The sequence below is a fragment of the Stegostoma tigrinum genome, chromosome 12, assembly GCF_030684315.1.
Source record: "Stegostoma tigrinum isolate sSteTig4 chromosome 12, sSteTig4.hap1, whole genome shotgun sequence".
NCBI classification, from domain to species: Eukaryota; Metazoa; Chordata; class Chondrichthyes; order Orectolobiformes; family Stegostomatidae; genus Stegostoma; species Stegostoma tigrinum.
Genome location: NC_081365.1, coordinates 23354578 through 23368705, shown reverse-complemented (window position 1 = coordinate 23368705; position 14128 = coordinate 23354578). Strand labels below are relative to the sequence as shown.

The window sequence follows — 14128 nt, the reverse complement described above, 5'->3', positions numbered from 1 at the left end:
TGCGGTTTAACTCAAAAATAATCTCTTTCAGATTTCAACCATTCCTGTCCCTCTTTTCATACATACTTTGATAATGCCCTCTCTTGTGTTTGCTTAAAGCTGAAGAGTCTAAGTTTTCCCAACATTTCATTATAACACATTCTCCTGCAACCACCCTTGCAGCCCAAATCCACCATTTTCTAGTTCTGTTTTAGACCTAGCAAGAACCAGGTTACAGTTTTAAAAATACACCTCTCTCATTTGAATTTAGCTGGCAGATTTAGCCAAACACAAATTCACCTGTACATTGACTTGGATTCTTAAGTGGAAAATAAGAAAGAAGGAAGAAGTCTTCTCCACGTATATAGCACTTTAAACTACTCAAACATTCCAAAAAGTGATTTAAGGGCAATTGAGCATTTGTTTTAAAACACTGTACAGTACAATAATAATAAGCGTGGAAAACATGGTTTCAAATTTACACATACCAAAGTCTCACAAACAGCACTTAAATAACAATTTCCTAATCTGAACAATCCGAGTTGTGGAATTGCCCAGAATATCAGGAAGACTCAGTGATCTTCTTTGAAATAGTGCTGGAGGAATCTCTCTTGTAAAACAATGCAAGGCCTTGGTTTAAGTGTTCATCTGAAAAACTGCACCTCCAACACCACTCCTTCAGGGCTGCTACAGAGTTGGGCTTCATAGAAACATAACAAATAGGCTTGAAGAGTGAAGTTACCTGCTCTGCCATTCAATATAATCACAGCTATCATCCTACTCAAGACCCTCTTCCTGCTTTTGCTGCACATACTGTGATCTCTTTAGCCCTAAGAGCTATGGCGAACTCTTTCTTGAAAGATTTCAATGTTTTCACTTCAACCACTTCCTGTGGTACAGAATCCAAGGGCTCACCAACATCGGAGTGAAGAAAAAAATTCTCATCTCTATCCTGCGTGGTCTACCCCATCTCATCAAATTATGACCCCTGGTTCTGGAATCCCAGTCATTAATTTTGCATTTACCCTGTCTAGTACTGTTAGAACTTTAACAGATTTTTGAGATACTCATCCTCATTCAGTCCACATCATTCTGATTCATAAACAACATCTATCACACTCAGCTGCAGCTAACACTGGTAAAGTTTGTTTTATGGGAATAACAGCCCATGATGCAATGCTTTTAATAAAAGTCATTAAGTAATCAAAGAACAAAGAACAATCAAGAACTTACATGAAAAAAGCAACAGTCGACATGACTCCACACGTGTGAAAAGCTGGATTCAATTCATTTTTTGAGTAAACCACTGCAGCATCTACAATTATCCACCAACCAGTGAAGAACTGCAAAATTTAATATAACATGAGATTAAGTAATACAACTGATTTCAGTTTAAAATAGCAAGACAAGTATCAACTCCATTCTAAAAAAGAATTATACATGTTGGCATTTAGAAACATCAGAAATAGCTTCTCTAATAATTCAACTGTAAACTAATTTCTTGGTGTAGATAGTCATATGGACCACAGAATCTTCAGAAGGGAAGATGGGGGAAAAAAAAAACAAGTAGAGAGGACTATTGATCTCTTATCTAGCATTTCACTCACTCCTGGAAAGAACGCATTTGCGCGCATCATATTCAACCATGGCCATTTATCACCATCCTTCCCATGGCTTCTCCTCGGCAGACAGACAGTTAAATAGTTTGCATTAACTAAGTACTGTAAGATCCACAGTACTTGAGGTGAGGAATTTTAATCCTCATACAGTTTGGATAAAAAAACTGTTGGAAACAGCTGGAGGAGTCCACAAATATGTATTTAGGTCAGCTTCTTAGGACAAGTTCTAGAACCAGAACATCAGGCTATTTCAGAATGGACAACGTGTAATGAAACAGGATTAATTATAGCACATAAATGGGACAGACAAAGATAACGGTACAGAGAAACAAATGCAGGAGATAGGGTGAATTAAGTACGGAACCTTGGAAGACTGAAATTTACAGAATCGTAGCTGAGGACGAGAAGCAAATACGAAGGTTCAAAAACCTACAATAGCATACGGAGTAGAATCAAGCTAAGAGGGACAGTATTAGAGGATGACAGTTTTGAAGTCCAGAGCCTAGAGAAATACATGCAATTTATAACTAGTGTAACAAAATAACTAAACTGGGAAATTGAGTGGCAGACAAGAGAGTGTATGAGGTGGGTGCCAAACACAGCAGTTTTGTAGGGGGAATAATTGAAGAGTAAACATGATAGCATGTTGTGTTGATGGTAAGGGCCAGTACCTGATGCAACACTAAAAGATTCAGACCAAGGCTACTGGTGGTTTGCATTTACTCTTTCCTTATTCATGCACAAAATAAAGGTCAGTGCTCATACCAGTTGAAAAATATAAACCCCAAACAACTGAAGCTATGTTCTGGTTGTCGATATCAATATTTGATCTAAATGCCTTGACACCATTGCACAGAAGAATGAGCTTGAATTTATATAGGACCTTCCATGTTTCTTTGGATGGCTCAACCTGTTTCCCAATCAAGCGAGGGGTAATTGCTGGTACAACAAAAGAGAAGAGAGGTCAAACTGGAGATGTCTTTTGTGCGAGTGCAGTAAAAATAAAAAACAAACAATCCATTTTAATTATGTTGATTGGAAGCTTAAAGCTGTGTAAGAGAGATGACGCTGCTGGTAATATCTTCTCTGAAATACATCATCGGTACAGCACTGAAATATTAACCTAGATTCAGAACCCACAACTTCCTGTCTCAGAGATAAGAGTTACCAAGCCAAGACTAACACCTTCACTCTTACCTATCAAGTTAGAAGCTTGCGGTTTTAAGCATGGTCACAACTGTTCAGTAAAATATCAACATTAATTATACATTCCAAGTCAACAAATTAATATGCTGAAAATTATGATGTAATGAATCATTGTGCAAAGCAGAGAAGAGAGGTTCTTGACCATTTCCACTAGAAGATTGGAGATAGCAGCAAAACAAGTGCTTAGATGTTACGGAACTGCTCTGCACTTTAGCCTGCCAGAAGTGAAAGATGAAATCACCATGGAAGTAATTTCCTCTGCTCTGATATTCCAAACCTAGAAAAGCAACTAACTGTTAAACTGAATATTTACTCATCCAGAGTGCAAGACACAAATGTGCATGACCGATTTAGATACAGGATTTCTAATTAGAAACAGAGGAAATAGGAGCAGGAATAGACTTTCAGCCCTGAGCCTACTCTGCTAGCTAATTAGATCATGGGTAATCTTCTTCTACTCCTAGAAGTCCTCCACTTGAATACGGCCAAGCCTCTGCAACGTCTGAGGTAAAGAATTCCAAAGATTCATCACACTGACTGAAGAAATTCCTGAGTCCTTAGTGGCCCACTCTTTATTCTGAGACAGTCTTCCTTGATTCTGAGAATGCAACCAGGAGGACTATCCTTCAAGCATCTACCCTGTTGAGTCCAGTAAGAATCAAGTGCATCTCAATTAGATTGTGTGTCAATCTTCAAGTCTCCATAGAATAGCAATCCAGTCTCAATCATTAGGAGAGGTGATTACCTAATGTATTAGTGGCTCAACTATTAATCTAGCAACACAGATAACATTCTGGGGAACTGCGATGACAGATAATGGAATTTGTAATCAATAAAATGTGGAATTAAGAGTTGAAAGATGACCATTAATCTGTTCTAGATTACTAGAGAAACTCATCTAGTTGGATAGTGGCCTTTAAAAGAAGGAAATCTACTATCACCTATCAACCAGGCTAGGTGAGGGCAGCTATACTCTTAACTGCCCTCTGGGCAATAATAAATGTTGATCTGGCCAGCAACACCCATATCCCATGAATAAATTTTAAAATTCTCATTGTACAATCACGCTACATCAGAAATCAGTGTGACAAATCTTCATTGCACTCCTTGTATGGCAAGTACAATCCCTCTTTGGGTCCACACACTTCCCAATCATTTAGAACACTCCATTTTTTTTGGTGAAAATATGATAATTGCACATTTCCCAAAATACACTCCATGCGTCATATTCAGTCCTACTCTCCAGGTAGCTAATTACTTTCTAAATGACACGTTTTAATTCATGCCCTTCCTCACCATCATTTAAAGTATACCACCAAGTTTTAGTAATACAACAAGCCTCACCACTTAACACTAAAGCAGCAGATTCATTAGCTTCTTCTCTTCTGTAAAAGGTAGTTATTTAAGGGGTGTTAAATTTCAATTATATTCTTTAGCATCTTTATTTTACTTAACTACAGACACACATCAACTCATCCAGGTTTTCACAACTTCTTTTCCTCCCAAACCATCAACCCCTGACGACCTGCCATGTATAAACTAGCCAAGTTTTGAAAAGTTATAAGAGGGTCAGAATGGGTCAGTTGGTTGCACCCATATCTAAGCCAGAAAGGCACATGTCCAAGTCCCAAGCCATTACTTGCTGGTTATGAATGAAACATGTACATGCTCATATCCTTCCAACACCCATACCATTCTCCAAGGGAGAAATGTCATTGTACACAAAACTAAAATATGACCAAAAGAGCGTCAGAGGAATTTCAGAGATTGAAAAGCACACTATTTTAGGTATAAGACCTATACCCCTCTCACTGGAATTCGTGTGTCAGACCCTAGGTATGCTTTTAACTCCTTTTCTCCTACTCCTGCCATTTTTAGTTGTAAGCACCCCTCATTATTGTTATGATGTGATTCTGTTTCTTCACCTGTTTTTAGATTCTTTAATATCAAATGCCATATTTTCAATATGTTTAATATCTAAATAAATTACTTCCATTCTGGTAGGATATTTGAGGGATTAAGGCAGGCCCGAAAGATACCGTTACAAGGGCCACAATGGGGTTGGAGGTTATATTAGGGAGACAATAGAAGCAAAGAAATGTTGAGAGGGCCAGGAAGGGGACAGAAATAAAGGCAAAGACCTAAGAAATCATAGGAATTGACATGGTAGTGCTCAGTGCTTGAACAATTTTGACTGCCTAGGTAGATAACTGGAAGTTAACCCTAGGAGGAACCACAAGGGCTGCAGAGCACAAGAACATGAAGCGAGAGTGCTACCAGACCAAGAGACAATATGCAGTATTAGGATCCGAGGCCAGAATGGCAAAATCTACTATTATGATGCCAAACAAGACCAGGTTAGGATAATCTGGTTTAGGAACATTAATTTTATGCCAAAAAACAACTAGATCTGAAGGCAAAATCTAGGCGACGTACTAGGATAACAAAGCCAAGAACAAAAAACTTTTACTATACAAGCTAGTAAGATTTCATCATCTATAATAAAAAGGTAAATTTATTTCTAACACCCAGAATTAACGTGGTTCAAAATGGGTAATAAATTGTGAGTAAACAGTCCGCAGTACACGATTTGCAAAAGACAAGTCACAAGGAGAATTTCTTCAAGTCCTAGAGATAGATTTTTTCTGAAGAAGGGTCTAGACCCAAAACATCAGCTTTCCTGCTCCTCGGCCTGTTGTGTTCATCCAGCTCTACATCTTGTTATCTTTCTTCCTTCAGTCCTAAATTGTAATGACAGAGTGGGTTATTACTACACTGCAGTGCGTATTCACAGGACACAGTACAGAAGGAGCCCCTCCAATCTGACTCATTCATACTGACCGAATATCCCAAATTAATCTAGCCTCATCTGTCAGCAGATCCCACTAAACCTTTTCTATTCTTATACCCATCCAGATGCCTTTTCAATATTGTTAATGTAGCCACCTCCACTACTTCCTCTGGCAGCTCATTCCATACACGCAATACCCTCTGCATGAAAAAGTTGCCCCTCAGGTCCCTTTTAAATCTTTCTATTCTCAGATTAAACCAATGTTCTCTAGTTTTGGACTCGCCCCATACCTCAGGAAAAGACCTTGGCTATTCACCCTATCCATGCCCCTCATGATCTTATAAACCTCTATAAAGATATCCCCCTCAGCATCTGGCACTCCAGGGAAAATAGCCCCAGCCTATTCAGCTTCTCCCTATAGCTCAAACCCTCCAACCCTGGCAACACCCTCAAATCTTTTCTGAACCCTTTCAAATTTCATAATATCCTTCCTATAGAAAGCAGACCAGAATTATGCACAGTATTCCAAAAGTGGCATAACCAATGTCCTGAACAACCAAACGTTACCTCTCAACTCCTATACTCAATGCACTGACCAATAAAGACAAGCTTGCCAAATGCTTTCTCACTATCCTATTTACCTTCAACTCCACTTTCAAGGAACTATGAACCTGTGCTCCAATGCCTCTCTTCAGTAACACTCTCCAGGACTTTACCATTAAAAGGTCCACTTGCATTTCCAAAATGTAGTAACTCACATTTATCTAAATTAAACTCCATCTGCCACTCCTCAGCCCATTGGCCCATCTGATCAAGGGCCCATTGCATTGTGAGGTAACCTTCTTCACTATCCACTACATCCCAAATTGTGGCGTAATCTGCAAACTTACTAATCATACCTCCTACATTTGCATCCAAATCCTTTATATAAATGACAAAGCAGTGGACACAACACTGACCTCCAGGCTGAAAAGCAACCTCCCATCACCACATCTGCTACATTCAATGGAATTCTTTATCCAAATAGTTAGCTCTCCCAGTATTCCACGTGATCTAACTTTGCTAACCAGTCTGCTATGAGGAAGGTTGAGCGCCTTACAGAAGTCCATAAAGATCACGCCCACAGGTCTGCCCTCATTAATCCTCTGTTACTTCTTCAAAAAAAACTCAATCAAGTTAGTGAGATACAATTTCCCATGCACAAAGCCATGTTGACTATCCCTTATCGGTCTTTGCCTTTCCAAATACATAAATCCTGTCCCTCAGGATTCCTTCCAACAACTTGCCCACCACTGATGTCAGGCTCAGTAGTCTATAGTCTCCTGGCTTTTCGTCACCACCTTTTCTAAAAAGGGCACTACGTTAGCTAACCTCCACTCTTCCAGCATCTCATCTTATCCAACCCCACTGTTTCATCAACAAATAGCTTCATCAAGTTAGATCTTTGTTATATTTTTCACCCCCAAGAGCTCCCAGCTTGCACAACTGCATCAGCAAACACCATTATTGGGCATTCCATCTATACGACCTGTTAGTGGCACCTGCTTTCTTTTGAAACCAAAGTTCTAGGACTTTTCCCTCAGTCCCAACTGCAACAGCAGACTGGCTACTAACGGCTAGAACTTGACCAGAGTCCATACAGCACAGAAATGTCTAACTGCACTTGAGGCTTAACTTACTCTCTCCTATAGATAGCCTGTGCAATTCAGTTATCTTCCTCACAATAAAGTCCCAACATCAGCAGTTTAAAATGGAGGCTTATCTGTCTCCCTCATATCCTTACTGACTTTTCTCACTCACTCAGTCTCCTTTGAAGTTCTGTTCAGTGATCCTGAGCTGTTCCGAGTGACATATTGAAAGCCTTGCAATAAGCCTCTCTCCTATTGCTGGGCAGCACTGCAATGTTGTCACCTGACAGTTTTTGGAATGAATGTTGGCTGAAGGTTACATTTCAAAAAAAAAGAGCACTGGTTATCTTTTGACAACTGAAAGTAAAAGTTAATCACAACAGGTACTGTCTAGAAGTGCCAGAAATGTGACAATAGTAACAAACAAAAGTTGTCGAATTGGACAGAATGGCTCATGGAATTTTGGATTTACAAGAGCAGCATTGAGGAGACTGTATAGCCATTTCAACCTCTAGGGAAGTTAGGTGGATATCAGTTGATTCTCTAACTGCAGAGAAACTTCAGCACAGAAACTGTAGACAACAAGTACGCAGGTACCCTAAGTAATAAGGAAAGTAAATAGAATTATATAGCATTTATTGCCAAAGGAAGAGAGTATTAATGTAGGAAGAAAAAGAAGCAAAGTTGCTGGAAAAGCTCAGCAAGTCTGGCAGAATCTGTGAAGGAAAAAAAAAAGAGTTAACGTTTCAGGTCCAGTGACCGTTCCTCGGAACAGTTTTTGTTCCTGATTTACAGCATCAGCAGTTCTTTCAGTTTTTATTATAGTAGGAAGTGTTGCTGCACCTGCACAAGGCATTGTTGAGGCTGTATCCGGGGTACTTCATACAGTTTTAGCCCCCTTACTTGAGCAGGTGTGTAATTCCATTGGAGGCAATTCAGAGGAGATTCACTGGACTAGTTCCAGATGCAAGAGGTTTGTTTTCTGAAGACTGACTTGGAATAGTTTAAGCTTGTGCTGTCTAGAGTTTAGACAAATGACAGGGGATCTAATTAAGGCATACAAAATGCAAAAGGGGACCTAAAATAGACACAAAGTGGATGTTACCTCACTTGAAGCATCGAGAATGAGATTTAGGATAAGGGCTACCAGATTCAAAACAAATGAAGAGGAATTAACTTGCTCAAATGGGTCATGAATCGCCGGAATTCACTATCTTAGTGTGTAGATGCCTCGATATTAAAGTAAACATAAGGAGAAGCCAGAGAGATTTTTAATTGGCAAAATGTTGAAGGATTAAGAGAAGTGGGCAAGAAAGTGGAGTCGAGGAAGAGATGAGATCAGCCATAATCGTGAAAGGCAGAGCACACAACGGGCTGAACTGCCTACTCCTGCACCTAGTTATCTCTTGCTTCAGCCATTCATGTGATTTAAGAGTACGCCCCCTTTACATATCCTAATGTAGTCACGTGGCAATTTAAGTGGTATTGACCTGCGCAGTTGGCCTGCACAGAATTTTACACTACTTTGTGGCTGTGTAGTTTCAAAAAGTGCTTCCCAAGTTTCTTCCCATTGTGACCCAATTAAGGACGTGAAAATTGCAATGATCCCAGACCTGAGAGAATAAGTGAGTGCTGAGATACCCGCAACAGTGATAGGTGGGAAGGTTGGAGAAGGAGGGGATAATAGACTTACAAGAAGAGTGGCAGAATGCTACTTGAATGTAATGCAAAAAGCACCTAAAATTTCCATGGGTTTATACAAGAAAGCAACCTGGCCTCAAGTATCAACTGGTTAGACAATACTCACTATTAAATAAAAATGCACAGATTTAGAGGGGCTACACAGCTATGAGAGTTTGGCTACCAAGGTAGTTATTGCTGACCTGAACTTATGATTTTCGGCTATGTAACTACCACCTACAGTTTGCAATGGCCTGGCTTGAGGAGAGAGATTGTTGGACATGCTAATTTAAACACGGCAAATTTCTCAAGCCTTGAAATGAGTGATTTCAAAAGTCTCAATCTTACACCAGGGATGTTGTCAATTTAGTTCAGGATGCCTGTGGTGACTCTCTGAAGGTGTCAGCCAGAGTTCAATTCCTCTGTTATTCACTAATGTCTTACTGCATTTATTCTATTTTTAAGAAAAAAATTGTTGTTTATCTTTTGCAAGTTATTACACAGTCCAACTTAGCAATAACTTACAAGTATATTCTGCCTTTAAATATAGGTAAATTTCACAAGAGGAGGAATTAATTCTCTCAAAGGGTCATGAATCTCTGAATTCACCATCTTCAGAGGAATGTGATCAAAAAAAAATTGGCACTGAGCTTCAAGAGAAGAGATACTGGTTCTCGGTACTTTCATAGATAGGGCTTTGAAAACCCTAATGCAATAGATTCTTAGAAGTCTGAATTTGATCCTTAACTTCTGATGATCATCTTGCATTCATGCTCTCCAGTCACTGACTTGCAAATCAGTGAAAATGCACTTTACTACATACCTCAACAAAACACTCAAAATGAAAATACAATCCTCAAAATTATAATGTAAGCAGAAATTCTGAAATAATTTTCATCGGCAGATGCTACAAACATGACTGAAAGATCCCAGTGAAATTGGATATTTTCTAATCAACCTTTCAGAAATATAATTACACATCTTTGAACCTGGACCTCCTGTCTCACAAGTAGAGACACTACCACTACACCACAAGAGTTCTCTGGAAAAAACTGAATTAAGATAAATCACGTTCATTATCTGTACTCAAAGTAACAGTGCCACAACACCTCACCAATTCGACACTGGCCCAAATTACCTTATTTAATCAAAACACCATATTTACTGTAATACTACTTCCTCTTTTATTTACAAAACGGAATTTCAAAAGAGACTTGCAGCAACATGAACATATTCATGAAGGACAAACATTACTTCACTACAGTTCACAGTAAAACATCACAATTACATATACTGGCAACAACCCACAGATTTAATAGTAACAGGTCTTCTCTCTTTTGGAATAAAATCAAATGATTAAGCACATAACATGCAACAATGAACTGGCCCAAATTATTAAACTAAGTCCAAAAGAAAGTGGATTGCGCAACACTTCAGTGGGTGTTTAAAACTACAGTATTCAACTTCAGTACAAGTGGGACTGCAATACAAAGTTAAATTTGATTGCAGAGGAAATGAAAATTCGATCAAAAATAACATAACAGTAAAACCGTTTCCTGAGGGACACCATGCTGGTATCACAGTACAAACTGGCAATTTACTGGCATGGAATCTGAATTTTTGTCCCACACTCCAAGAATAAAGTCCTTCAGTCATTTCTCTGCCTTCCTCATGTAAATCAACAGTTTCTCCCCCTGGCAACCTCCCCTCCACCCTCCACTTCTTGAATCACAGGAATGGGGGCCAAAGAAAATGAGAAAGAATAAAACAAAGAAGAGCAGATGCTAGAGATCAGAAACAAGCAAAAAGCAGAAGTTATTGGAAAAGGGCTACATGACCAACGTAGTCATTTGAGCAGATCAGGTAAAATTCTTAGAACGATCTGACAGGCAGCCCAAAATAAAAACTTCCACAATACTCTGCTTTGCCTGACTTTTACAACGAAAAAGCTTACTGAGCGAACGGACATCTTTCAAACAGAAACTGCTGGAAACACTCAAGTCTGGCAGCATCTGTGGAGTAACTGATTTCGCTCCACTGATGCTGCCACTCTTGCTGAGCATTTCCAGCAATTTCTGTTTTTATTTCCAATTTCTAAAATCTGCAGTTCTTTCAGTTTATTTGTTTAGTGCCCCCTCAGAGCACTGGTACATGCAAACCAGAGTGCCATTGTTCAAAACTTTTTAAATTAACTGACAATTTTCTAGCTTCCTTTATTGGTCATTTGCAGTTGTTCACCTTAATTCTTCATCTACTTAAGTATTCTATAACTTGAATTGCAGTTGCTAATTCTTTTCACCTAATTTCTAAGTACAAGAATTATATGTTCAATTCCACACTTCCATACAAAATCATCCTCACAAAAATAAATTAGAAAAAGTGAACTCCTTTTTTAAACTAAATGCATAACATTTTTACCATCCTATGATAAGGAATTAAAAAGAGGAGCGAATCTGGCTATCCCATCATTATCATTTTTCTGCTTAACCTAAAACAAAATCAAAATGATCACATCTAATAGGGCAGACTGCATATCTGAATTATTTTTAAATTCCAGAAAAGAGAAAAACATGAATTAAAATTTTACGATGACATTAAATACCATACAAATGAGTATCTATTACAGTTGATTGATTGTATACATTAGTATGACAGAATTATGTGCACCACCATATATTTACCATAACTTTCTGGTCCAAGGTTTTTATTTTTGTAAAAAAATACTGAAAGCATGCTGCAAATTGGCAACAACCTCATCAACGTCAGAAATTACAAAACCTGTGAATATTTCTGTTAATTGACTTTTTCACCTTCAACTTCATTCCACTCCACCCACACAATGAATTCCACTCACGCTTGGGCGAAGTGTTTCCTCCGCCTCCGCGCTTATTTCTTTAACCATGAGTCTAACCCACCCTCTAAAGACCACTTCTCCCACCTCCAACACACCACATTCTCCTGGATACCACCCAAAGGCCTCCTACCCTCCCTCAATCTCTTCATTTCCAACTGGCACAGCAACATCAATCGCCTCAACCTCTCCACCCCTCTCACTCACTTCAGCCTCTTCCCCCACAGAACGTGCAGCCCTCTGCTCCAACCCTAACCTCACCAAACGCGCAGATAAGGGAGGTGCAGTTGTGGTATGGCACACTGATCTTTACATCACCAAGGCCAGATGCCAATTCCCTGGCACCTCCTCCCACCATCCCCTCAATCATGACCCTATCCCTGACCACCAAAACATCATCTCCCAAACCATCCATAACCTTATCACCTAAGGTGACCTCCCAACCAAACTGTTCCCTAACGCCACACTGCCCGTTTCTATCTCCTGCCCAAAAATCCACAAACCCGACTGCCCCGGTCAACCTACTGTCTCTGCCTGTTCCTGCCCCACTGAACTTATCTCCGCTTACCTTGACTCTTTTGTCCCCACTATTCCAGGAACTCCCCTTGCCCTTCACCTCCTCCAGGACTTCCAATTCCTTGGCCTCCAACACCTCATCTTCACCAAGTACATCCAATCCCTGCACACGGCCAAGAAGTCCTCTGCTTCTTCCTCTCCCACGGGCCTAACCAGTCCCTCTCCACTGACACCCTCATCTGCTTAAAAGAACTCGTCTTTACCCTTAACAACATCTCCTTTAATTCCTCTCACTTCCTACAGACTAAGGAGGACACCCATACGGGCCCAAGCTACGCCTGCCTCTTCGTATATGGAACAGTCCTTTTCTGCTGTTGCATGGGCACAATTCCCCACCTATTCCTGTGCTACCTCATGCTCCTCATGAGCTTGAACAGTTCATCAAACTTACTGACACTTTTCACACCAGCCTCTAGTTCACCCGGAGCATCTGATACCTCTCTCCACTCTTCCCACACCTCTCTGTCTCCATCTCCCGTAACCACTTCGAAACCGACATCTACTTCAAGCCAACCAATTCTCACAGCTACCTAGACTACACCTCCTCTCACCCACCTACCTGCAAGAACGCAACTCCATACTCCCAACTGCTCCTCCTCATCTGCTCACAAGATGGGGCATTCCACTCCCGAACTTCCGAGATGTCCTCTTAATTCTAGGGTCGTAACACCCCACCACCCCCCACCTTCGGTGGTGGAAAATGCACTCAACCTCATCTCTGCCCTCAAATCCCCTCCCCACAACAAAAACAAAGACAGAATCCTCCTTGTCCTCATGTATCACCTCACTAACCTCCATATCCAACGTATCATTCTCCGCCACCTACAATCCGATCTCATAACTAAAGATATATTTCCCTCTGTAATCCATCTGCCTTCTGTAGGGACCACACTCTCCGCGACAGCCTCGTCCATTCCACACTCCCCACTAGGCAAACCATCTTTCCCTGCAACAGCAGGGAGTGCTCCACCTGCCCCTACACCTCCCCCCTCACCTCCATCCAAAGGAAACAAACAAACGTTTCAGATCAGAGGTTCACCTGCACATCCAGTGTGGTCTATTGCATCCACTGCTCCCAATGTGACCTCCTCTACAGAACTCCGAGGAACAGTTCTGAGGAAGGGTTACCGGATCCAAAACATTAACTGTTTTCTCCTTCACATATGCTGCCAGACCTGCTGAGCTTCTCCAACTACTTTTTGTTCCTAATTTACAGGATCTGCAGTTCTTTTGTCTTTTTTTATTCCTGTTAATGATTTGTTTTCTAGCATTCTCTTTCCCCCGCCAAAATTTCCAGCATTCACAGATCATTCCCTAATTATTTTCTTTAGCCTTTCCTCTTTGAATTTTATTCATTCGTTTGTCTAATTCATTTTATATTTTTAAAAACATACTTCCTTTCAAGCTACTTGTATTGTCCTCCTGTAAAAATCAAGCCGTTTTCTCTCATGTATCATTTCATGTAGTTATGGCACACTGCCACCTAGAGGTACTAAATGGAGCAGGCTTTTTAGACCACCTACTCGCGTGAAGATGAGTAATTGACAGAAAGTAGTATTAAAAGATTCAACATCATCTCCACATTCTTCTTTTGGGACACGCGATGTGGACCTATAACAGTAAAATGGCCACTTCATTCCCTCCCTTATCTGAACTGCAAATAAATATATTTCAATTTTTAAGAAGCCAATTTTGATGGAGCTCCACTGTGCAGTCTCCTTTTAGCAATTGCATCATGGTAATCAGTAGCTCTGCACAGACCAAAGAATATTGGCTCTGTACACATTGCCCTTTTCTT

General features: G+C 40.2%; 1 protein-coding gene across 3 annotated transcripts in view; it reads right to left on the bottom strand.

The window, feature by feature from the left end:
* The window catches only part of LOC125456752 (transmembrane protein 50B-like), a 55610-nt gene that overhangs the window by 22589 nt on the left and 18893 nt on the right, over positions 1-14128 (bottom strand). For all 3 annotated transcript variants that reach the window (XM_048540136.2, XM_048540137.2, XM_048540135.1), the window contains one exon: positions 1213-1322. In XM_048540136.2, the coding sequence (XP_048396093.1) occupies positions 1213-1322 (110 nt within the window). The remainder of the gene's footprint in view (positions 1-1212; positions 1323-14128) is intronic.